The sequence below is a fragment of the Brachionichthys hirsutus genome, chromosome 11 (assembly GCF_040956055.1).
Source record: "Brachionichthys hirsutus isolate HB-005 chromosome 11, CSIRO-AGI_Bhir_v1, whole genome shotgun sequence".
In the NCBI taxonomy this organism is placed as follows: Eukaryota; Metazoa; Chordata; class Actinopteri; order Lophiiformes; family Brachionichthyidae; genus Brachionichthys; species Brachionichthys hirsutus.
Window position 1 is genome coordinate 1,801,563 of NC_090907.1, and position 23,149 is coordinate 1,824,711.

A 23,149-nucleotide genomic window follows, 5' to 3' on the forward strand; every position below is an offset into this window, starting at 1 on the left:
CGCGCGCGTGTGTCTGTGAAAGTTGCGAACAGCGCGGAAGGAGGCTGCGATAACTCCTTTACGACAATCAACGCTTCCGCGGGAAGACTGTGAAATGTTTCCACGCACTGATTTGTTGTTTTATCTCGTGTGCATGACGACCAGGATGCTTCCGGTAGGTGCTAACTGATAGCGAACCTGGGATAGAGAGTTGCTAATTCTGATTGTTGCGTGGGCGTAATGCGGAAGAATAACAACACACTTGTCCTTGCAGGTAAAGTAGTCCCACTTCATCTCCTCCAGATACAATGAGTCTGGTCCTCCATGATCTCCTGGTCTGCTGCAGAGGCCTGGAGAGTGACAAGGCTACAGAGAGGAAGGTGATCAGAGCTGAACATTTACAATGAAATTAGATTGCATAGGAAAGAGAGCGGGTTTAGTATAAAGTTATACTAAACTCGCTCTCTTCATGTCTGCAGAAAGAAGCCGAGCGCTTCAGACAGCTCCTTCGAACTTCAGAAGTGGTGCAGGAGTTGGATCGCACATCTGGGCTGAAATCTAAAGGATCCAAGCAACTCACATGGGATGCTGTGTTCAGGTATTCTCCCTCAGTGTACATGTACATATTTTAAATACACCATTCATTATGATTTTTCTCTTTTCAAACGGTTGTAGATATATCTGTATGGAGAGAATATTTTGTGATAACCTGACTTCCACATCTGAGAATTATTGCTCAGGATGACTGCTAAGAACGTAATTGCTGGCTTTTGCATCTTTAAGTTTTGTTTTCTTGCATGAGGAATAGGTTGGATAAATACTGAAAGAACGTCCTAATCTTCATTGCATACACACTTTCTTTTTATTTTTAAATCAGGTCTCTGCAGCGTTATGTCCAGAAGGAGACTGAGAGTATGCAATCGAGTAAATCCAACGTTACGGCGACAACGCTGGCGACCCGTCAGAAGAAGATGGCCCAAATGTGCAGCTTGATCAAGTATTTCATCTGTCATGCAAACAAACGTGAGCACGTCAGCTTTGCAAGTTCCACTTATGAGTTATAATGCAGCTTAAAGTGAAATGATAAATGTTAGACGTAGGGATGTCCTTAGCACTCAGAGAGCACAGACCTCCTCCAAGCAGCTCGTTCCCCTCCTAATTGGATTTACACCGTCCACACGGTGATCTGGATCAGCATCAAAAGGTTCTAAATTGGACTTGATGTGTATTTCTAACAGATTTTTGTATCCATAAATGGGGTTTTCAACTTTTCAATGTTTAAAATAAACTATTTTTTTCCTGACTCCGCTCTGGATCTGATCCAGCTGAAATTCGGCGGTAACACCGGCGGTTACGTAACCTCCGCCTGGCCTCGGCGGGGGGCAAATATCTTATGACGTTTCACCTGGCTCATTCGTCTCAGCAGAAGTCAGAATCACGAACGCCGTCCCCTCATCGTGTCTCTCTCGCCGTCTGCAGGCGGGCCTCGCCTGAAGTGCAACGAGCTGCTGAGACACGTGATGGACGTCGTGCAGAGTCCATACAGCTGTTCGGCGTACGGAGAGGGTTACAGCAGCCTCCTCGTGAAAGACATCCTCTCTGTTCGCAAGTACTGGTGTGACGTCACTCTGCAGCAGTGGCACAGTCAGTAGGAAATTATATTTAGATGAGAGGACGCTAATACTATTAGCATTGCATTGCAACCTGCTGCGAAATCGCTTTAACTGAACCCCCCCCCCCCCTTTTTCTGTCCGTGTCTGTGATCCCTAGAACTCTTGGACTTGTTCTGCGACCTGTTCAACTCTGCATCCAGGTCCATCAACCGCGTTCTCCTCAGCCGAGTCATCCACACGGTCGTGCAGGGCTGCTGCGCGCAGACCGACGGCTACAGCGACGCTCTGTTCGCCTTCTTCTCCAAAGCGCTGCTAAATGCCAGGTGAAGTCTTTTCTTCCCGAACCCGAACCCTAACCGGTATTATGGTTGCCCTCAAAGGGCCGGTTGTGACCGTAACACAGTGTAAATGTAACTAACTGTAATGTAAAATAAATGTAACCTCTCCTTAGCGTGCTGTTCAACAACTGTATGTATTACTTATTACTACTATATACTTAATTAAGTTGCAAACGTTACATCTGGATAGCTTACTGCTGCAATCGGCGGCGTCTGTTAGCAACTGAACTTAAAAACGTTCTTGACGGACGCCTTTCGGGAATGTTACCACGAACGGATTACATTGTGGTGACGATCCAGGAGAGATCGATCAACAAACAAAACTTATTCAAGTAAATAATATGAAAGAAAAAAAGAAAGAAAAAAATATAATCCAATACAAGTTATTACGTCGACTTTGCTCGACTTTGTCACAGTTAAAAGGGGCGGAGCTGCAGCACAACCAACAATGTGAGCAGCATTTTACAAAAACAAATGTCTGCGCGCATCTCTGGCGGGCCACAAAAAATGACATGGAGGGCCACATTTGGCCCCCGGGCCTTGAGTTTGACACATGGCTTGTTGCTTCTTGTCTAGGGAGGAGAAGCACTGGACTGTTTTGGAGCACCTCATCGCTGCTCTCAATGTCTTCTTGAGATCCACAGCCACGAACTGTCGGATGAGGGTCTGCCACTTGGGGGAGGAGCTTCTGTCTCCTGTTCTGCACGTCTGGGAGGATATGAGGCCCAGTGCGGCTCTCAAACGGGAGATTGTGGAGTTCTTTCACCTGCAGATTTGTGCTCACCACCCCAAAGGAGCCAAAACGCAAGATACAGGTAGAGTCGCCCCCCCCCCCGTTTTCATTCCTTATTCTCCTTGCATGGCAGGCTTTACGCTGACTTGGGAATCGCTCCCAACTCGCTGCAAGTAAGGTCAATATTGCATTAATAATTCATCTCAAACGTTCCCAACGGTAGGTACGTCCTTTAAAGAAACAAGCACTTACTCTGGCCTCTGCTTTCTGTTGTAGGCGCTCATGCTGAGGACTGGACCAGGTGGAGGAGTCTGCTGTACAACCTGTACGAGGCCTTAATCGGTGAGATCAGCCATATAGGCAGCAGAGGGAAGTACGTCACGGGCACCCGACACATCGCAGTCAAAGACGATCTCGTCGAGCTCACGGCGGACATCTGTCACCAGGTCCGTCTGCCGTACGGCCTTCTGTCTGGACGGCGCCGGTTCTTTCATCTAATCCCGTGTTCTGACTGTAGCTGTTCACTGATGGCGACGACGGCCGCGCCCCGGAGGCGGTCCAGTCCTCTCTCCGAAGCCCCTCCTGCGGAGCAGCCAGCAAACGTCGGCGGGTCGAACTGGGCTGGGACGTCCTCCGGGACCGTCTGCAGCCTCATCGCAGCGACTTCGATGTCATACCCTGGTATGAGAGGCACAGGAACCTGACCTCACCGGATCTGTGAGATGAGCTCGGGTCACGGCGATGTTCCTGTTAAATCTCCTCCTCCCAGGCTGCAGATCACCGCGGCGCTCGCCTCCAAGTATCCGTCACTGATGCCGAGCCCGGAGCTGCTCCCGCTGCTGTCCGTCTTGCTCCAGCTCCTGGCAGAGCGGCGCAGGGGAGAGAGGGGCCCGTACGTGCTGCGTTGTTTAAGGGAGGTGGCCCGGTGCCAGGTCCAGCATCCGGAGAGGGCCCGGATCCACAAAGCGGAGCTGGGTAGGCTTTGGGGCAGAGTGTGGGCCCTGGCGGTGCGAGGGGTCAGCTCGCCACAGACGGAGGCGCTCTGCCTCGACCTGCTGAGCGCCGTGATCCACGGCGGGCTGGTCAGTCTGGACCGGGAGCTCTGGAAGCTCTTCTCTGGGTCGGCATGTAAACCGTCTCGGTGAGTCTCGCCGTCTGACGTTAAAAGCTCTTTGTGCCGGGAGCCCGTCGGCCGTCGGTGACCGCCTCTGTCCCACAGGAGTGCCGCTCTCTGTCTGGCCCAGACTCTGCTACAGTGTCCGGTACCTAAACGCCTCGTCTCCGGCTCGGGCTGGGATCTCCCCGCGTCCTCGACCCTGAAGGAGTCCCTCATCGCCTGGCTGCTGATGAGCGAGCAGAGCGACGAGGTGGAGGATAGCTCCAGGCCGCACCCCGTCATCTGCAGGTTTGTGACGTGGCTTTAGCAATATTAAACTTCACGCGTGTAAATGTGAAGTTTTATTCTCATCTTGTGTGCAGAGACTTTCCCTCCAACCTCGTAGCGAGCATCCTGGTCTCCGTAACGCTGAAAGACACACGAGCCGGCTTGAAGTTTTTGCTCGGCGCTGAAGGAGCAGAGAGGTGAAGGAAACCATCCGGAGGGCTTTAATTTAGTTTTCATTAATTTAATTAATTAATTTAGTTCTCATTTGCTTTTCAAAGTGCCCCCTGTGAAGAAGAAGCCGCACCCAAAGACGGCCTGGAGGAGATGGAGAGCCTGTTCCTGCAGTTCAGCTTCAACACGCTGCCGCCGGCGAGGCGAGGGGCGGACGAGGCGGCGCGAAGGGCTGCAGCCGACGGCCAATTCGCCGACGCCCCCGACCTGAGACACAAGTTGGAGCAGTCCCTGCTCTGTGTTGCCGACACCCTGCTCGGCTGCTACTCTCCCGATGCGAGTCGGAGTCCAATACTCTGTTTATGCGTCTGCCGAGTCGTCACCATGACACAAAAATAAAAGCGTGCTCTGTTGTGATTGCTCCCACAGTCTCAGTCCACGCCAGCGGAGTGCCTGGTGCGCTGCTTCCGCCTGCTGACCGCTGTTTCAGCGGCCTGCGTCTCCACGGGGATTCTGACCGAGGGGGAGGCGTGCTGTTCACCGCTCCTCACGAAAGCCAAGGTACCGGAATGCGTCCGAATGCGCCGGAGAACACTGCAGACGGATCATCCGAGCATTGGCGATGGTGGGCGTGTCCTTGTCTCCAGGCGCTGGCCCAGGAGTTCAGCGGCTTCGTTTCGAGTGTGAAAGTGAGGCTGTCCGAGGAAGGTGCCGTGAGGACGCTGAGATCTGTGATGAGTCTCTGCACGCAGTCAGCCAGCAGGACAGACGAGGTGAGACAACGGGACCACGGATGATACCGAAGTTATTCAGCATCTAGACGACTCAGATTTTCTCCTTTCTTCTGCAGGATAAAGCTTCTCGCTCCTCCAGTCTGTTCATTGCGATCCTGCCCGCCGGTCTCCTCGGCGAACTGTCTGAGATCTGCAAACTTTTGGTGAGAGACGCATCTTAAATGTAGCACATTTGAGATGTCTGAGGACAAAAAACAAACAAACGTTTCATCTTTTTCCCCTTCGCTCTTCAGCTAAGTAACGTTTCCAATCGAGTCTGTGCTGCGGACGAAGACGATCACATGGATGAAACCTGGGACGTGTCGAAAATCCAACCGGGCGATGACGCGGACCTGTTTGACGAGGGAAACGAGTCCCACAGCAGCGGCAGCGGATCCCACAGACAGAAGGGAGACGCCAGCGATGCGTCCCGCGGGCCGGGTAAGAAGAGATCTCGGTCAATCAGAGCCTCTTCTGATTAATCGAACATTTTAAACCCAATTATTGCCCGTCAGGTGCAAAAAGTCTGCTGGCAGACGATCACCTGACCCAACAGGATCTGGCTTTCCTCGCCGCCTTGGAGTTCCTGTGTGAATGCGGTTCTGTCCAGCCGGTCCACGACCTGCTCTTCAAACCGCGCGAGGTGCGCCGCAAGCTGCTCCTGTTGCTGGAGCACATCGACTTCAGCAAAGCCCTGCACCTCCAGATGGTGGGTGGCGGCTGCGGCGGACCCGCCGGGGACGGAGGCGCCGCCGCCGCCGCGCAGTAACGTCTGTCTCTCCTCTAGTATCTCGTCCTGCTGAAGAAGCTTCCTGTCGAGGACTCGCTCTCTCCGGAGGAATTCGATTTGCTGCTTCGTCCTTTGGCGTAGGAGATTGTTCTGTTACTGTCTCTGATGCTTCCCCCCCCCCCCCCCCACCTGATCCGTGTTAAACGTGCGTCTCCAGGGATCTGTGTTCTCTGTACCGTTATGACCAAGAGATCTGTGCTGCGGTCCTGCTGGGATTGTTGCCCTCCATCAGGAGCCTGGGGAAAACTCGCCATGCTCCGGAGGACATGCGGCACGTTCAGGGATCCCTGCTGAAAGTGGTGTCTGGGTTCTGGTTAGTGGCACCGTTCCCGGCCGGATTGGTCTGAGAGACATTCCGTAGTCCTGAAATGTCTTCACTCCGTGCTGCGTTTCAGCATCCTGAGCCAAACGGGGAAATGTGTGGTCGCTGTGCGGGCTGCTTTGGTGCGCTGCCTGGTGGCGTTGCTGGAGGTAAGCGCTCAGAGACCGTCCGGAGGTCACGTGATCCGCCATGTTTGATTCGCCGGGTCTTTGTCCGTGGAATATCTCGTTTGGAAGAATTTAACCCCCCCCCCCCCCCCCCCGCTTCTGATAGGCCGACCCTTGTTGTAAATGGGCAGTTTTGAGCATCGGAGGACCCGACGGGGAGGAAGATGCCCCGGTGCATCGCATCCTTCCCTCTCACCTCGCCGACGCCCATCACAAGGTCCGCACGCTGGTTGCCGTGTCGGTGGAGAGGTACGGCCGATGACGAGAAATGACAAGTCGCTGAGCGGGATCCTAAAATGATCAGCGTCATCCTCCTGCATGAGCAGGTTGTTTCTGGAGATGAGAGCAGAGCATCCGGATAAGGGGAAGATGTTGCCGCTCGAACACCAGCAGGCGGCTTTCGAGAGTGTTTACCTCAAGGCCCAGGAAGGAATGAGGCTCCCGGTGGGTTCAAGTGTGGAAATGTTGATTTCTTCTGCCGAGGAGGTCGTGCTTTTATTCATTTCAAACGAAAAGGGACCTTTTTCCGCTTTCCTGATGCCTCTTGTTTCTGCGTGATCCCACGCAGGGAAGCGGCGCCGCGGTGGACGAGCCGTTCAACCGCAAGGCCACGCTGCTGAAGAGCTTGTCCGTCGTGCTGTGCTGCAGCCCCGTCTGTGAAAAACAGTGTCTGTTTGCCCTTTTCCAGTCCTACAAGGAGAACGACATCGAGGAGCGGCTCATTAAAAAGGTGATTGGCTGCTGGAGGGCGGCTTTAGAAAATGGATGGCTCTGTTGTCACGACAGGACGAACGAGGCTTTCTCTGTTGCAGACGCTCGGCAGCGTATCCGAAGCTCTGGGCTACGAGAGCGTGAAAGCCTTCGTCAGCGCTCACCTGTATTATTTGGTAGCCGAGTGGCTCGCGCAGGGACAATCCGATGATCGCTACACTCTGGGATCGTTCCCCTACGGCCTCCTGGACCACGACACCGTCAAAGAGTTCTATGAGTGAGGCAAAGAGCTCTCGTCTCTCCTCCTAATGGCCTTACCTTCACCGCTCACCCCCCCCCCCCCCTGTCGCCTCTTCTCCTCTCGCAGCGCCACCTATCAGGTGCTGATCCCCCACTTGGTCTTCCTGGATGACTTTAAGCAGGTGAAGGCCATCGGCGAGTATCTCCAGAAGGACTGGCGAGAGTTATTGGCCGACTGTTTCCCCAAGATCATGGTCAACATCCTGCCGTACTTCGCCCTGCCTGGCCAGGACGCGCGGGTGGCGGAGAAGCGAGAAAAGGCCCACAAGGTGTACGACCTGCTGAAAGACGCCAAGTGTCTGGGCAAGCAGGTAAAAACCCGGCTGGACGGCATCAGGGGAAATGAGATCACATGAGCCGGCGATGATCTGAAGGAATCGTTTCATCGTGAAGATAAAGTAATGGACTCTGCTTTGTCCGCAGCAAATCGACAGCCTGATCCACGCCAACCTGGCGGACATTGTGGTGGAGCTGCTGATGACTCTGTATGAAGGGAGCGGAACCGAAGTGGACGAAGGAGACCTGAAGTGTTTTATTGGGTAATTTTAGATATCACCAGTATCCGCCTGTATAGATAAGATATGAGGAGTTTATGCCCCTAATTTGCTCCCTTTTGCCCTTCAGAGAACTGGATCCGGCCCCGAACCCGCCACACTTCAACTCCACGGTCATTAAAGCGACGCTGGACTACCTCAGCAAGTGCCACAGCGCCGCCCACAAGTCTTTGGTTACCATTCTCTCCAAAACTCCCGTAAGATGTTAGCGTCATCGCTGATTTCGCGACTATGGGGGCTTCTCTGGCCTGTATAACACCGTCCCTTTTTTGGGGGGGGGGGGGGCAGATTTCTATCCAGAGGATTTTGCTGGCGGTCTGTGAACGAGCGGCGGAGACGACCAACGGCTACGAGCGGCATCGCATCCTCCTCATGTACCGCCTGTTTGTCAACCTGCTGCTCGGCGAGGTGAAGGACGGCCTGGGAGGCGCCTGGGCCTTCGTCCTCCGAGACATCATCTACACGCTCATTCACCGCATCAACGGCAGGTGGGTGGCGCTCCAACCGCCGCGGCGCGACGGCGCCGCTCGGCTGAACCCGCGTGTGTTTGCCTGACGCTCAGACCAGCTCAGTGCGAGGAAGTCTACGGCCGGAGCATCGCCCTGTGCTGTGACCTCTTGACCTCCGTGTGCCGGGCGGCTCTGCAGTACTGCGATGGCGCTCTCGACTGCCACCTGCAGGTCATCGTCGCGACCCTCACGGCTCAGGTGACCAGCCAGCCCGTCGTTTCACGGCAGGTGAGACGGGATTCAGTTTGAGACCGGCCTGATTTACACGTTCTTTTTTTTTTGACTCAGTCACATGACTCACGGCGAGCCTCAGATCTGACTCGCTGTGCCTCTACGACACCTTTTTAGGTCCTCAGTCTTCTGCGGTTTCTCGTCATTGAAAACCAACAGAAGCTCAAAGAAGCCATCAGCGGGTTGGAGCCTTTTCCCGACCTGCCCGAGTTCAGAGAGCTGCGATCTGTGCAGCACGAGCTCAAATACCGCGCCGGGACCTTCACGCTGAGACAGGTAGCGATGGCTTTCTGTGTCGCCGCGGCACGTTCGGCGCGTTCCGCTGATCAGCCCGTGCTTCTCTCCTAGGAGATCGCCCACTTCCTGTCGGTGACCTCCTGCGACTCCTTACCCCTGACCCGGCTCGCGGGTGTGAAGGAGCTGACCCGACAGCTGCACAGAAACAAGGGACAGATCCGAGAGCTGCTCAAAGAGTGTCACTGTACGGATGGGGGGGGGGGTTGAATAGTTTTGCATCGCGCGTCCCTTTTGGGCTCACCGTCCTGCGTTTGCCCCCCCTCTTTGTAGCCGACCCCACCGGCAGCGTTCTGGTGAAGCTGGTCCTCGGCCTGCTGCAGCTCAGCAAGATGGCGGCCAACCACCCCGGAGGAGCCCACATCCTCGGTACGACATCAGGCCGCTCCTCGGGTGCGTCTGCACTGCTTTCAGCTCTGACGCCGCAGACGTCTTCCCGCAGAGGCGGCGGGCGGCTGTCTGGGCGAGCTGGGTCCCGTCGATTTCTCCACCATCGCCCTGCATCACGGCAGCGACCCCCTCTACGAAAAGGCCGCGTCTCTGTATGCCTCCGCCGAGCTGCAGCGTCTCTACATCGTCCTCAGCTGCATGAACGACGGGCTCACTCAGCAGCGGTACGATCGACGTGCGGTCGAGGGGGGGGGGGGGGCGTGGTTTGTGCCGGTGTTCGCTGACTCCTCCCCGCTGTGCTGTGGTTTTCGGCAGCATCGAGGTGAAGAAGGCGGCCGTGCGGTGCGTTAAGAGCGTCCTCGCCACTCGGGCCGGCGTGGGTTTCTGGGAGCAGCACAAGGACAAAGGAGACCCCCTGCTGGCGTACCTCAACCCCTTCAGGAAGGCCAAGAGCACCACGGTGGGTGAGCGACCGCCGGTCCGCCCAGCGCTGGCTGACCGCTGCGCCCGATCAGGTGGCCGCCGTGGCCGTTGAGGCGAGCTCGGGAGCCAGAGAGAAGCTGGAGAGTCGGGGGTTTTGGATTCGACCGCCGGGAACTCACGGAGCCTGGCTGAGAGCTCTGTGCTCCGCCCTGATCGACAGCGGAGGAGTCAGGAGCGAGGCGCTGCTGCTATCGCGCCCGCTGTGCCAGGTGAGCGCACGGACGCCGCCATCGTCCTCGCGTGTCCCCATTTTGTCTCCAGCTGCATTTAAACCCGTCCTCTGGGCCCGACTCCGCCCCCCCCCACCGTCTCCAGGTGTGGGTGGACTGCTGCCAGACGCTGCTGCCTCTCATCATTCACGCCGTCCTCCTGGACGACCCCGGTGGGCGGTGGAGAGAGTCGCTCTCCTCCCACTTCCAGGACTTCTTCAGCGTTTGCTCCAGAGGCGCTCAGGCCTCCAGCCGCTCTGCCACGGCCCTCGTCTGCGACTCCGGTGCGTTTGAGCGACTGACGCGCTGCGGTAATAATTCAGGGTGACAATTCCAGCGTCTTCGCAGAGTCGGACGCCGTGAGCCAAGGCGTGTACGACAAGTCCTCTCTGCGGACGATGCTCGCCGTCATCGACTACCTGAGGCGCCAGCAGAGGCCGCTGGAAGCCGGCAGGTTAGTTCCTTTAATCCGGAGTGTTTCAGATTATCTTCCAGTTCCTCTGAAACGTCGACTCTTCAGCAGCGCCCGTGGGACGGTGTGCGACTCCAACTTCTGGCTGGAGCTGAACTACCTGGAGGTGGCCAAAGCTGCCCAGTCCTGCTCCGCCCACTTCACCGCCCTGCTGTACACCGAGATCTACATGGACAAGATGAGGGCGGACGTCGAGGACACCCGCAGGTGTGGAGGACATTGTTATAACGACATTCCAGGATCTCTTCCTCTGTGTTTGCTCTTCTAGTTCATCCATATATATAAAAAACAATCCACAGAACCAAGTCCAGAGCGACACGGAGGCTCGCTTTTGAAGAGGGCAGCCAGACCATCACCGTCTCCAGCCTGAGCGAGAAGAACGAGGAGGACACCGTCAGCCTGCAGGTTGGGCGGTTTTTGTTTCGTGGAAACGTCCTCATCTTAAACGTCCTGACGGGGACGCTGACTGTCCCCCCCCTTTGATCGCTGCCCTTCCCAGGAGCTGTTGATCGAGGCGTACCGGAGCATCGGCGAGCCTGACAGCCTTTATGGCTGCGGCGGGGACACGACGACCAGCCCGCTCACGAGGTCGGCTAAGAGTGTTTTACCGAGACGGGCACACGCGCTCGCCGTCCTTCACGTCGTCCCTCATACCTTTGTCTGCGTTCGCCCGTGGCGCTGTAGGATTCGAACCTACGAACACGAAGCGATGTGGGGGAAGGCGCTGATGTCGTACGACCTCCACACGACTCTGCCTGAGGTCGCGCGTCAGGTCGGGATCGTGGAGGTGAAAGAATGATAATCGTGATGTCATCGGGGAGGCACAGACGGTCGGAGCGTTACGCTCCACGCCGGCTATTTGCTGCAGACGCTCTCCTCTCTCTTCAGGGCTTGCAGAACTTCGGGCTGAGCAGCATCCTCTCCACCTACATGAGGGGGCTGGAGAGCGAAGGGCTGGAGTGGGGGGGCGAGCTGAGGGAGCTCCGCTTTCAGGCCGCCTGGAGGAACGCCCAGTGGGACTGCGAGCTGTCGTCAAGGTGAGCGTCTGCTCCACAGAGCTCGGCCGTAAACCCGCCTGAGAGCCGCCGGCGCCGTCTGATATCTCTTTGATCAGGAACGACGCATCCAAACCGGGCTTCCACGAATCGGTGTTCTCCTCCCTGCAAGCGCTGCGGGACAGAGAGTTCTCCGTATTCGACGAAACGATGAGACAGGCCAAGTATGCCGAGACATTCAGACGCACAATTCGAGTCTCGCCTCCACGTCAGCCGTGTGGCTTAACGGCGCCCGTCCACAGGGGTGCGCAGGTGGAGGCGCTGTGCAGGGGCAGCCTGGAGGCCGTGTCCTCTCTGTACCCGGCGCTCAGGAACCTGCGGAGCATCAGGGAGCTGGAGAGTGTCAAACAGCTCTTTTCCAGGTGAAATATTGTCTCTTCTCTGAGGTCACGGGTTAGGGTTACTTGACTTCCTGCATTCTCATCGCAGGCCCTTCTCAGATGAGACTCTGAGCAGAGTCTCATCTGAGTGGCGGCAGCACTCCCGGCTGCTCGCCGACAGCGACTTCTCTCTGGTGGAGCCCATCCTGGCGGTTCGCTCCGCGGCCCAGCACGCCTTGAAGTCCAGGCTGGGAGACGGCGGCGGCGCCGGCTACCTCGGCTCCGTCTTCACCGACCACCTCATGGAGCTCTGCCGACTGGCGTGCAAGGCTGGGAACACGCAGGTAAAGCGTGTGTGTGTGTGTGCGCGTGTGTGTGTGTGTGTGCGCACGGTCTGGTTATTTTCCGCCTGGATTTGTCCTAACTGCGTTGTGCTTCCTGTGCAGCTGGCGGAGCGGGCGGTCTTCCAGATGAAGCGGCACGGCGACGGAGGGCCAGGGGCGTCGTCCGCCGTGTCGTCATGGCAACTGGAGGAAGCCAGGGTGTTCTGGGCAAAGGGAGAGCAGGGGCTGGCCCTGGGCCGTCTGAGACAAATGATAAACCACATGGAAGACAAGGTGGGGCGGCAGCACGCCGGATCGGATCGGATCTGGATTCTAAATCGGCTTTTTGTTGTTTTGTTGTTGTTGCGAGATCGGGATTCTTTTTTTTTTTCATTTTGACTGAATTCTGAGAATTCCTGTCACAGTAAAAAACAAAATATTACTCTAATCATCAATCATCAACCTTGTGTTCCGTTGACCAGTGCACTTTAAACCCCGCCGTGGTCCCGGTCTACACCGAGTGCCTCAGGCTGTGTGGCAACTGGCTGGCTGAGAGCTGCCTGGAAAGCCCCGGAGTAATACTGGAGAAGTACCTGGAAAGGGTAAGAGGAAGAGCCGAGCGACCTCCAGCATCTCAATCCTGCAGGCAAACTCCGATCGCAGGTTCCATACCTTCGTTTAATCCGACGGATCGCATTCGTGCACGTACAGCACTCCGAGAGTCAGAGTCACACACACACGCACGAGTCGTTTCTTTATGCCTAGATCAATAAGGAGAAGGCCTGAAGACGTGATTTATGTAATCTCAGGACGTTTCGCCCATGTGGACAGCTTGACCGTTATTCACGTGGGCGCCGTTCTCATCCCGCGCCGTCCTGCAGGCAGTGGAGGTGATCGAGGAGGAATCGACGGCTCGCCAGGACGCCAGGCTGCAGAGTCAGCGGACGGAGGCCTTCTTGTCTCTGGCCCGCTTCTCGGACGCGCAGTGCCAAAGCATCGATAAGTACATGAAGTCCTCGGAGTTCGAGAACAAACGGGCTCTGCTGGAGAAGGCCAAGGAGGAGGTGGAGCTGATGAGGGAACATAACGTGTCCAACAGGTGTGGGTTTTAGCAGCGTGGCGGGGGCGGGGGGGGTAAAGTGAGCGTTGGCTGAACTCCTCTGACTTCACAGGTACACAGTAAAGGTGAAGAGAGAGCTGGCGCTGGACCAGAAGGCGCTGTCCAACCTGCAGGCCGACCGGCAGCGCTTCTTATGCAAGGCGGTGGAGAACTACATCCAGTGTCTGGAGGAAGGGGAGGAGCACGACACGTGGGTGTTCCGCCTGGCGTCCCTGTGGCTGGAGAACGCCGGCGTCGAGCCGGTCAATGACATGATGAAGGTCGGCGTCGGGCTCCCGTTGCTTGTTTGTGCCCCGAACCCGAACGGAGGGGGGGGGGGGGGGGCGTTCGCTCACTGCATCCGATGTGTTTCCCAGAAAGGAGTGAAGATGATTCCGTCCCATAAGTTCCTGCCTCTCATGTATCAGCTGGCTGCTCGCATGGGGACCAGGATGGCAGCCGGCGCCGCCGAGGACACGGGCTTCCAAGACGTCCTCGGCGACGTAACTTAAACACGCCACCTCCACGTCATGCGTGCGACGGGAAAGAGTTCTGCCAATGCTGCTTGTCTGGTTTCCTCTGACTTCCAGCTGATCAGCCGAGCCTGCCTGGAGCATCCTCACCACACGCTCTTCATCATCTTCGCCCTGGCGAACGCCAACAAAGACGAGGACTTCATCAGGGCTCGGGAGTCTCGGACCGCTCCGCAGCAGCCGTCCCAGTTCGACCTGGTGGGACCTTCATTGGAGATTTATTCACTTTCTCTTGTAGCTTCAACGCGACTCGTTTTCATTTGTGAGCAGGACTGGATGATTCGGCCCAAATCAGATCCATCCTAGAGCGCGTTCTAGTATATTAGAGAACACACTTCTGCCTTTCCTTCCTTGTTATTATTGTTGACGGGGGTTTTCTATCGTAGGAACGTTCCGATGTGGCCCAGAAGCTCATTCATGCGGTCAAGCAGAAGAAGAGCAGGATGATCAGAGGGATGGCTCGTCTGTGCGACGCTTACATCACGCTGGCTTATATGGATGTCAGCAAACACAAAACTGTGAAGAGTGAGTCGGATTAGAGAACACAGAAGTAGAAGTGGAAGCAGCTGAATCAGCGTACGAAATGTTTAGATCAAAATATAGGAGTTTTGGAAACGGTGCATTAAACTGTGCCTGAATAGAATTGGGTTTATGTAACAACATTTTTGGGGGTAATTATAGATCATCAGATGTGTTAGAAATCACATCTCGTATATGCACGTGTCATATACAGCTCGTTAGAAGTAAATTGTCATTTTTGACGTTACCATATTTATCTTGGGGAAATACCTGCTAAACATATCTGGATCAATTAGTTAAATTACAAAAAAGGGCAATACCAATAATTAATAAAGCTGGCTTTTTTATAAAATCCAATAAGTTAACATTTATAGACCTTATAAAGCTTATAGGTGTTCAATTTTAAGAACTCGACATTATAATTTAAGGGTTCTGCTTTGATTTAAAACACCATCCATCCATCCATCCATTATCTTCCGCTTATCCGGGGCCGGGTCGTGGGGGCAGCAGCCTAAGCAGGGAAACCCAGACTTGATTTAAAACACGTAAAATAAAAACTACTGCCAAGGAATGATGCGTTTCTGTTTTAGGGGTTAAATTACGGAATGAACTTAAATTAAGAAAATGTAAAAACACTGTAAAAAGTTAAATATTGAATGCATATGAAATCATTTTCTAATGAATGTACTCTATATCCTTTACAGAGGCCCTTCCTATCCCTGCTGACCAGCCCATCATGCAAATCAAAGACCTGGATGAGGTCATCATCCCCACGATGGAGGTCAAGGTGAAGAGCGAAGGAACTTCTCTTCTTATCGATGAAACAAAAGCGCACGATCGATTTGATTCGAGTCGCTCATCGGCTCACGTGGCGGATGTTCTTGTCGTCGCTTAAACAAATAAAAGAAATCGAACTCGATCATCGTCTGAATAGGTGGATCCGTCCGGCGCCTACGAGAACATGGTGACCATCGGATCCTTCGTGCCTCAGTATCGCCTGGTCGGGGGAGTCAACCTGCCCAAGATCATCGACTGCATCGGCTCCGACGGCAAGAGCCGGAGACAGCTGGTCAAGGTGGGCGGGCGCTTCAAACGTCCCTTTAATCCCCGGCAAAGTGGGCGGGCGTTTCAAGTGTCCCTTTAATCCCCGGCAAAGTGGGCGGGCGTTTCAAGTGTCCCTTTAATCCGTGTAAATACGTGTGTGTAAATACTTTCCTTTCTCTCGCCGTGTTCCCGGCCAAACAAACGCCGCTCGCTTCCCACTTCAGTTCGCTTTCCATTTGCTAATGATTAATCTTTGTTTTTGTGTTTGGGACAAGTGGAAAGTTTGTAAGATCACAAAAGCGGCGTGATGAGAGGCGCGCCTGATCGATCCCGTGTTTGTCAGACACTTAACGGCTGATCATTCACCCCGATGAGACAACACCGTTTATGATCATTAACGGTGACAATTTGTGATTGTAGTAACTTAATTCTTGTTAAATTAAACCTGGGATGAAGGGCGAGGCGTGTCTCGTCGACGCTAGCATGTAGCATTGATCGATTGGCAGGAATCCTCCGCCTCATGAACTTGTACGGCCCTTGGAGGCAGAGCGAGGATGATGTCACGAACCCGTCGGTGTGTGACCTTTGCCCTCTCGTTGTGAACAGGGTCAGGACGACTTGCGGCAGGATGCGGTCATGCAGCAGGTCTTCAGCATGTGCTCCCTGCTGCTGCAGCGCAACACGGACACGCGCAAGAGGAAGCTCAACATCCGGAGATACAAGGTTACGCACGTCGTCATCTTGTTTTTAGGACCCCTGCGCTTCCGTCCGGCGCGGATCATAAATGGCCGTCGCTGCTTCGTGTGCCAGGTGGTGCCGTTCTCCCAGCTGAGCGGCGTTTTGGAGTGGTGTTCCGGCACGGTTCCGATCGGGGAGTTTCTGGTGGATCCGAGCGACGGGGCCCACAAACGCTTCAGACCTCAGGACTGGACCAACGTGGGCTGCCGCCGGAGGATGATGGTACCGCTCCGGGTTTCAGCGCGAGCCTGCAGGTCCAATCAGAGGCGCGTGTTCATCCCCATCTCGTCTCCACAGGAGCCGACCAGGACGCACGATGACAAGCTCCAGGCCTACAGCGACGTGTGCAAGAACTTCCGGCCCGTCTTCAGGTATTTCTTCATGGAACGGTTCCTGGACCCGGCGGTGTGGATGGAGAAGCGCCTGGCTTACACTCGCAGCGTGGCCACCTCGTCCATCGGTACGAGCCGGCCCGGATGTTTGGCTTTTTATCGGGCCCTTGTCAGAGCCGTGTCCAGAAAACGCGTTTCCTGTCTTCCGTCCTCAGTGGGTTACATCGTGGGTCTGGGCGACAGACACATCCAGAACATCCTGATCGACGAGCAGACCGCTGAGCTGATTCACATCGATTTAGGTACGAATCGTGGAGCGACTCAGCGACGAGACGCTTCTACCGTCGTGGGAGGAATGAAAAGAAGAATTTCTGCTAAGTTCCTGTTGTGGTTTTATGATCCTGCTGTCTCAGGTGTGGCGTTTGAGCAAGGGAAGATCCTCCCCACCCCTGAAACGGTCCCCTTCAGGTTGTCCAGAGACATCGTGGACGGGATGGGCATCACTGGGGTGGAGGGAGTTTTCAGGAGGTGAGGAGGGGTTGCGTTTCCTCCACCAAGGAGGCAACGAGAGCTAAAGGCTAAATTCCAAATCGCTGTGGAATTTAGCAAAAGGATTTGGTGTATCTTCAGAAGCTCTGGATCTATAGATCCAGGAGAAACCGCCATTCCTGAAAGTGTTGCTTTTAGGGAATAACCTCTAAACTAATGATGATTTCAATGTGAATCCAGGTTTGTTTTCATGGTTAAGGAACATAATCTAGATAATAAAAGCAGGACGGTGATGAGCTGAGCTGCTTGGCGCAGGTCTGCGCTCTCCGGGTGCTTTTCTAGCTTCACGTGTTTTCGTTGCAGATGCTGTGAGAAGACGATGGGGGTGATGAGGAACGCTCAGGAAGCCTTGCTCACTATCGTGGAGGTGAGATCACGCAGGCGCCCCAGCCCCCGCCGTGGCGTTCCCCCCCCCCCCCGCTCCAGCACCGTGCCGTGTGTGTGTTGTGCAGGTGCTGCTGTACGACCCTTTGTTTGACTGGACCATGAACCCGCTGAAGGCCTTCCACCTGCAGCACGACGAACAGCAGGAGCTCAACGCAACGCTCCCCTCCACCAGGGGGGGGGCCGACATCGACAACCCCCCGAAATCCAGGTACGGTAGAGCGGAAGACAAGAACGCGTTTTCTCTAGAACCTCTGTCGTTACCTCCTCCCCCTGTCTCCGCCCCCCCCCCCCCCCCACCGCAGTGACAGACAGAGCGTCAATAAAGTGGCGGAGCGCGTGCTGCTGAGGCTGCAGGAGAAACTGAAGGGGGTGGAGGAGGGCACGGTGCTCAGCGTCGGGGGGCAGGTCAACCTCCTGATCCAGCAAGCCATGGACCCCAAAAACCTCAGCAGGGTCTTCCCGGGCTGGCAGGCCTGGGTGTAGCGCCCTCCCCAGGGCGGGGCAGGTCACTTCCTGATATGTGCGTTTCAACAAATTAGCAGTAGAAACGCTCGTCTAAGTCCTTCCACAGGTTTATTTCACTTTTACTTGTTTAATTCTTTTTGCATTAACTAACACGGCTCGGTGCATATTCTGTGTTTCTGCTCTGTAAATAAAGCTGCAATAATTCCAGGCGTCAATAAATGAATCAGCCTCTCGCCTGAAGTCCGGTTTCGTTCAAATTGAGTTGAGCTTTAACCGTTTATTTACAGATCTAAATGCGCTCGCGCCATTTCCTGTCAATCATTGACTCTATTGAAGCTTGATGTGTTTGTCTGCATACAGTTCGTGTGTGGAGAAGTACTACTCCCCTGCATACTGGGTGTAGAAATACTCACTCACTACACTGACACTTCAGCAGATAACGCCGGTGGGATGTTTAGACCAGGTCCTTTATTGCACGTGTGTATGTAGGAGGGGAACTTAAAACCGGTGGGGGGGGCAGGGGGGCGGATGCAGAGCAGAGCAGGGTCGATCAGACGGGACTGAGTAGGGAAGGATCCGTCTGGCGTTCCATCGTCTCGGAGATATATTTCTTTTTGCTGGTCCATCAGAAAACTGGAAGATTAAAGAGAAAATGAGCACCAATCCGGTGAGTTGCCTTTTAATTTTTTCTCTTAGAACAGAAGTACCTACACGTATAAATAAATATCTAGATACTCTACACACTTTCTGTCTCGCCGTCAGTATCTGAACGTAGGCGAGAAGAGGAAGCTTCCTCCAGCCGGCAGATCACAAGACGAGCCTCAGTACGTTCATCATCTGAGCCCGAAACCCTCACCTGAGGTCGGCTTCTCTATTCCCGGACGCAAAGGTGAGCCGGTCTTCAGTGATTCACAACGCAATGGCACGATTTTAATGTAAACTAGAAAAGCACAGTGGTGACACATGGCCTTTACCCCACTGAGTATGGTTTATTAAAGTATTAGAAGTACTTTAATTAGCTCATAATGTAACTAGAAAAGCCCTGAGAGAGAGCGCAGACCTCCCCCAAGCAGCTCGTTCCCCTCCTAATTGGATTTACTCCGTCCACATGGTGATCTGGATCATCATCAAAAGGTTCTAGACTGTTCTTGGTCTCTTATACACCAACCATGAAAAGTCAAAGTGAATCAGAGTTGATTCACTTTGAGTATGACTTTGACTTTGAGTATTTTCTGCCTTGGCGGAGGTGAAAGCCATTGCGTGTAGGCTTTGAATAATTTCCTTTATGCATGAATTGCATAATGTCCGCTGTTTATGCACCAGATTATTCAAAATAAATGAGAATACACTCATTATTAAATTCTGGAGTTCCAGATTAACTCAAAAATGCAGAGAAAACTGGGTCATCCTCATCATATTTAAACTATTAATGCATCACATGAGGCTGTTGTGTCGTTTCTGCTCGTCAGTTATTATGCAATGTGCTACGATTTTCAATTTGGATGAGGTTGGAAGATATATTTTTTCTATGCTTAAATTCCAGGTACTGTATGGAATTATTTAATGTTTCCTATGATTTAAAATGTTATAAATCTAAAGGGTTTATTTATGGCACACCATCGGTGTGGGTATAGCCGGGTGTGTGTGTGTGTGTGTGTGTGTGTTCCCGGTCTCAGTGTGCATCCTCCCACCAGATGTAAAAGAGAGGTGCGCCAAGTACGCCGAGGTCGCCGTGTTCTCCCTGCTGCTGCTCCTGCTGGTGGCTGGAATCCTCCTCGGTTATTACTGTGAGTTCAGGATTGATCCAAACTGTCCACGGTAGTTATTCTAATACAACCTTCACGTAAAGTCGACACATCCTGTGTTCATCTCCAAGGTTCCTCGACCTGTCTCCACGGGCGGCAGTGTGGAGATGGAGGCTGTGTGTGGGAATCCCAGTGGTGTGACGGCGTCTCCGACTGTCCATCAGGCCAGGATGAGGCTGACTGTGGTAAAGATGCAGTCGTCCAATCGCCACGAGAAACACTAATCAAACCTAAAAACTGTTAACTCGGCTATATATGCTATCATCGCTATGCAGATGACACCCTGCTATATATGTCTAATAAATCAGATACATACAGAGCTGTGGAAACTATAGGGGGCTAGGGTAGAGGTGGGAGTGCACCAGGGGTCAGCTCTGGGTCCCTATTTGTTTGCCTTGGGGATGGATAGACTAACAGATGAGGTGAGACAGGAAGCCCCTTGGATTATGATGTTTGCAGATGACATTGTGATCTGCAGTGAGCAGGTAGATCAATCGTTCTTCACTGACTTGGATTGTTCTGTTCAGTGCGGCTGCACGGATCAACTTTTGTTCTCCAGATCTACTCGGGTAGCAACTGGAGGACGGTTTGTTCTGACGGCTGGACCGAGCAGCAGGGGAAGGCAGCCTGCCGGCACATCGGATACAGCAGGTCGGGTGATTCACCGCTACTTTAGATTTATTTTAGAATATTACGCGTTAAACATGAAAATGTATTTGGTTTTACAGAGGCACACATTTTCGGTCAGGCCAGAGGAAGGCTGAATCTGTTGATGGGTTCTTAACGGCGAGGCCGGGTTTCAACCCCGAGGCCTCCGTGCTGAAGCAGCTTGAGTTCAGGTTCGTGACCCGCCGGAGGTGAAGAGGAGTGAATTAATAATAACTAAATCCACCTCAAACGTCTCTTTTGTCCCCACCTGCAGCAGAACCTGTCCCAACAACACTGTGGTGACGTTACATTGTACTGGTACGTCAGACATCCTAAACACAACAGAAATCAACTTCCAAGGCATTCCAGAGGATTCCTCGCTGCATCCGGATCTGCTCCACAGTTTGATGGTTAACTGTCTCCTCTCGAACACCGACCGCCCTCAGATTGTGGGCGCGGCGTGAACTCCAGCCGGGCCTACAGGAGCCAGCGGGTCTCTCTGGGCTCCTGGCCCTGGCAGGTCAGCCTGCAGGTTGCAGGCTCCCACCGCTGCAGCGGAGCCATCATCTCCCCCTACTGGACAGTCACTGCAGCACACTGCGTGTCCAGGTGAGTCCTTCACCTTCATCTCAGGGACGGGCTGCGATCCGACCCAGCTTGAATCTGGGGTCTGCCTTTTCTCTCGTCTGCAGGACTTCCAACCCTGCAGAGTGGACGGCGTACGCCGGGATAGTGGATCCGCTGGGAACTCTGTTTAACCCCTCGCACCCCGTGAGTCTGATCATACCCCACGAAGGCTTTGACAGTCTCACTCGCAAGAACGACATCGCTCTGATGAGGCTCGCCAAACCTCTGGATTTCACAGGTGGTGCTTCGAGTTCCCATATTTTTCTAACTATGCAAATATTTATTTTAAATGTTATTTAGGGTGAAGTGGCGACCCCTCATGGGACAAACCTGAAGTACAGTACTAACCTTTCCTGCATTTAAAACAGACAGGAAGTGTAAAAAACGGTCTTTTTCACATAAAGTCGGGTTTTACTTTTGTGTTCTTATAATAACAGATGTGCCCTTTTCCTTTAGGAGCGTCCGGTCACATCGGACCGGTGTGCCTCCCGAGTGCTGCTCTAAACCTCACCGACCACCGGAGGGGATGGGTGACCCATTTCACCCACCGTGGGAGTGGGAACGGAGGTGAGAAAGAGAAGTCATCCTTTGAGCTGTCAGCTTGCAGCATCCTCCCTCCACCAGATGGCGCTCGCTTATCGGTCGTCTTTTATCCGATAGGGTCTGGCGGTCTTTACCTGACGGGGGATCAGGTCTCCATCGCGGACGCCGTGGACTGCAACGCCACCGTGGCTTACGGCGGGAGGATATCACGTGACATGCTGTGCGCCAAAGAGACGGAGGCGGAGCCAAAAGCATGCGCCGTAAAACAAATGTTTTTATTGCACATTAATTACGACCATCTGCTGCGAAATGCGTTCATCTGAAGTGACCTCACAGGGCTGTGACGTCACTGTTGAATTTGTTTCTTTCAGAGTGATGGCGGAAGTCCTCTGGTGTCCCTCAAGGACGGACTATGGTGGCTCGTAGGGGACAGTATTTGGGGGGACCACTGCGCTGTAAGGCGCAAACCAGGTGTTTTTGGCAACGTTACCTACTTCCTGGACTGGATTTATCATCAGATGAAGGTAAAAAAAAATTTTTTAATTATAATTGTAGAAGTAAATAGTTCTAGGAAATCAGGGTTTCTATATTATGCCCAGATAATTAATAATGTTTAATTTAATCCGGTCATCTTGAAGCAAACAGATGTAAAGTTAATCTGTCTGGTGCTCCAGACGGGCTGGATGTTAAATCATGTTTCACATGTTTGTGCTTAGATTGAGTTAATCCTATAAAAGGCTTAATTCTGTTTAAATAATGTCTCAAGATGGATTAATTTATCTTTGGCCTCTTTTTTTATTGGTGTCCCACCTGGTTGGGTTCATCGTTGTTCAGATAAAAATAGTCTATCCAAAAATAATCTTGATTTAGTTGAAATTTCCTGCAAGTTCGATGATTGGGTCAAAATGTTTAGGGAATCAAAACTTGTTGAAAGAACACATGCAGATATTCCAGCTTTCAATTCGTTTTGGTAAAAAATAAAAATGACCTGATGTCTCGCAGCAAGCAACGGAATGTAGTTTTACCTTCCATTATAGTTAACCCTGAGCTTTGGATGTCGCTCCAATTGTCCATGTTTCTGTTTACAGAATCATCAAGACGACTGAACAAAGATGTTTATTTTTAATAACATTGATATACAAATATCTGTACAACGTAATTCATTACCTTCGTCCCCTAGACGACCTCTTAATACCTGTTTGTTTCCATTATGCTTTTATTCCATTGAATTATTGATAAAAAAAAACGAGACCTTTGACAAAGAGTAATATTTATTCATTCAAACGATGATCAACAACTTTGAGATGGTCTTTAGTTTTGGCACAGAGAAATACACATAAATAAAGGAACATTCAAAGACTCCAGCGTACCGTAGATTGTTTTACCGTTTACAGAGACGCGTGGCTGCAGCTTCACTCGTTGCATAGATGTTACTATCGTAAACACGCTAACAGCTCAATAAGCTTTATTGGAAGATAACTTAACCCCAAGAAACGTCTCCAACGTGTCAAAACTCCTTTGGTGATCAGACACCACAGCGTTCATGTAAAATGTGCAGCGGACAAAAATGGCCAGAAAAAAAGCCAAAATGTCACCAAATTGCAGAGCAGATAGTTTGATCATAATATTTACATCACACTGTTGATCGACTGAAACAAGAGAGCAGCTCAAACTGTAACACTGCAAGGCAATCTGTGTTAGAAGTGAGCTGCGACTCAAAGGCGTGACGGGGAATGTAA

The 23,149-nt window shown here is 53.0% G+C and overlaps 2 protein-coding genes across 2 annotated transcripts; both read left to right on the plus strand.

Annotated features, from left to right (window-relative positions):
• The first annotated feature begins 287 nt into the window (after positions 1 to 287).
• Positions 288 to 17,994, plus strand: atm (ATM serine/threonine kinase). The gene is made up of 62 exons (XM_068745255.1): positions 288 to 359; positions 459 to 577; positions 857 to 1,002; positions 1,459 to 1,623; positions 1,750 to 1,915; positions 2,507 to 2,745; positions 2,940 to 3,109; positions 3,181 to 3,344; positions 3,433 to 3,804; positions 3,883 to 4,068; positions 4,143 to 4,244; positions 4,326 to 4,554; positions 4,648 to 4,779; positions 4,866 to 4,991; positions 5,069 to 5,155; positions 5,246 to 5,432; positions 5,507 to 5,700; positions 5,779 to 5,858; positions 5,939 to 6,094; positions 6,177 to 6,252; positions 6,377 to 6,519; positions 6,597 to 6,726; positions 6,839 to 7,000; positions 7,083 to 7,258; positions 7,349 to 7,592; positions 7,705 to 7,820; positions 7,861 to 8,032; positions 8,124 to 8,323; positions 8,398 to 8,572; positions 8,693 to 8,851; positions 8,924 to 9,056; positions 9,143 to 9,238; positions 9,312 to 9,483; positions 9,575 to 9,719; positions 9,775 to 9,951; positions 10,058 to 10,235; positions 10,300 to 10,405; positions 10,472 to 10,630; positions 10,723 to 10,828; positions 10,923 to 11,011; positions 11,108 to 11,210; positions 11,312 to 11,460; positions 11,538 to 11,642; positions 11,721 to 11,840; positions 11,908 to 12,142; positions 12,245 to 12,415; positions 12,604 to 12,723; positions 13,003 to 13,220; positions 13,294 to 13,501; positions 13,598 to 13,723; positions 13,811 to 13,951; positions 14,140 to 14,278; positions 14,977 to 15,059; positions 15,207 to 15,347; positions 15,923 to 16,039; positions 16,127 to 16,276; positions 16,352 to 16,514; positions 16,602 to 16,688; positions 16,800 to 16,914; positions 17,239 to 17,302; positions 17,388 to 17,530; positions 17,625 to 17,994. Exons 1-62 carry the CDS (start codon positions 288 to 290, stop codon positions 17,803 to 17,805), a joined length of 9,285 nt encoding a protein of 3,094 aa, XP_068601356.1. The 3' UTR covers positions 17,806 to 17,994.
• Positions 17,995 to 18,439: 445 nt separating this feature from the next.
• LOC137901273 (transmembrane protease serine 2-like) lies at positions 18,440 to 22,632 on the plus strand. The gene is made up of 13 exons (XM_068745289.1): positions 18,440 to 18,454; positions 18,550 to 18,676; positions 19,482 to 19,574; positions 19,664 to 19,777; positions 20,120 to 20,243; positions 20,321 to 20,431; positions 20,515 to 20,558; positions 20,687 to 20,849; positions 20,933 to 21,105; positions 21,324 to 21,416; positions 21,528 to 21,670; positions 21,782 to 21,934; positions 22,499 to 22,632. The coding sequence occupies exons 1-13, from the start codon at positions 18,440 to 18,442 to the stop codon at positions 22,514 to 22,516; spliced, it is 1,371 nt and encodes a 456-aa protein (XP_068601390.1). The 3' UTR covers positions 22,517 to 22,632.
• The last annotated feature ends 517 nt before the right edge of the window (positions 22,633 to 23,149 follow it).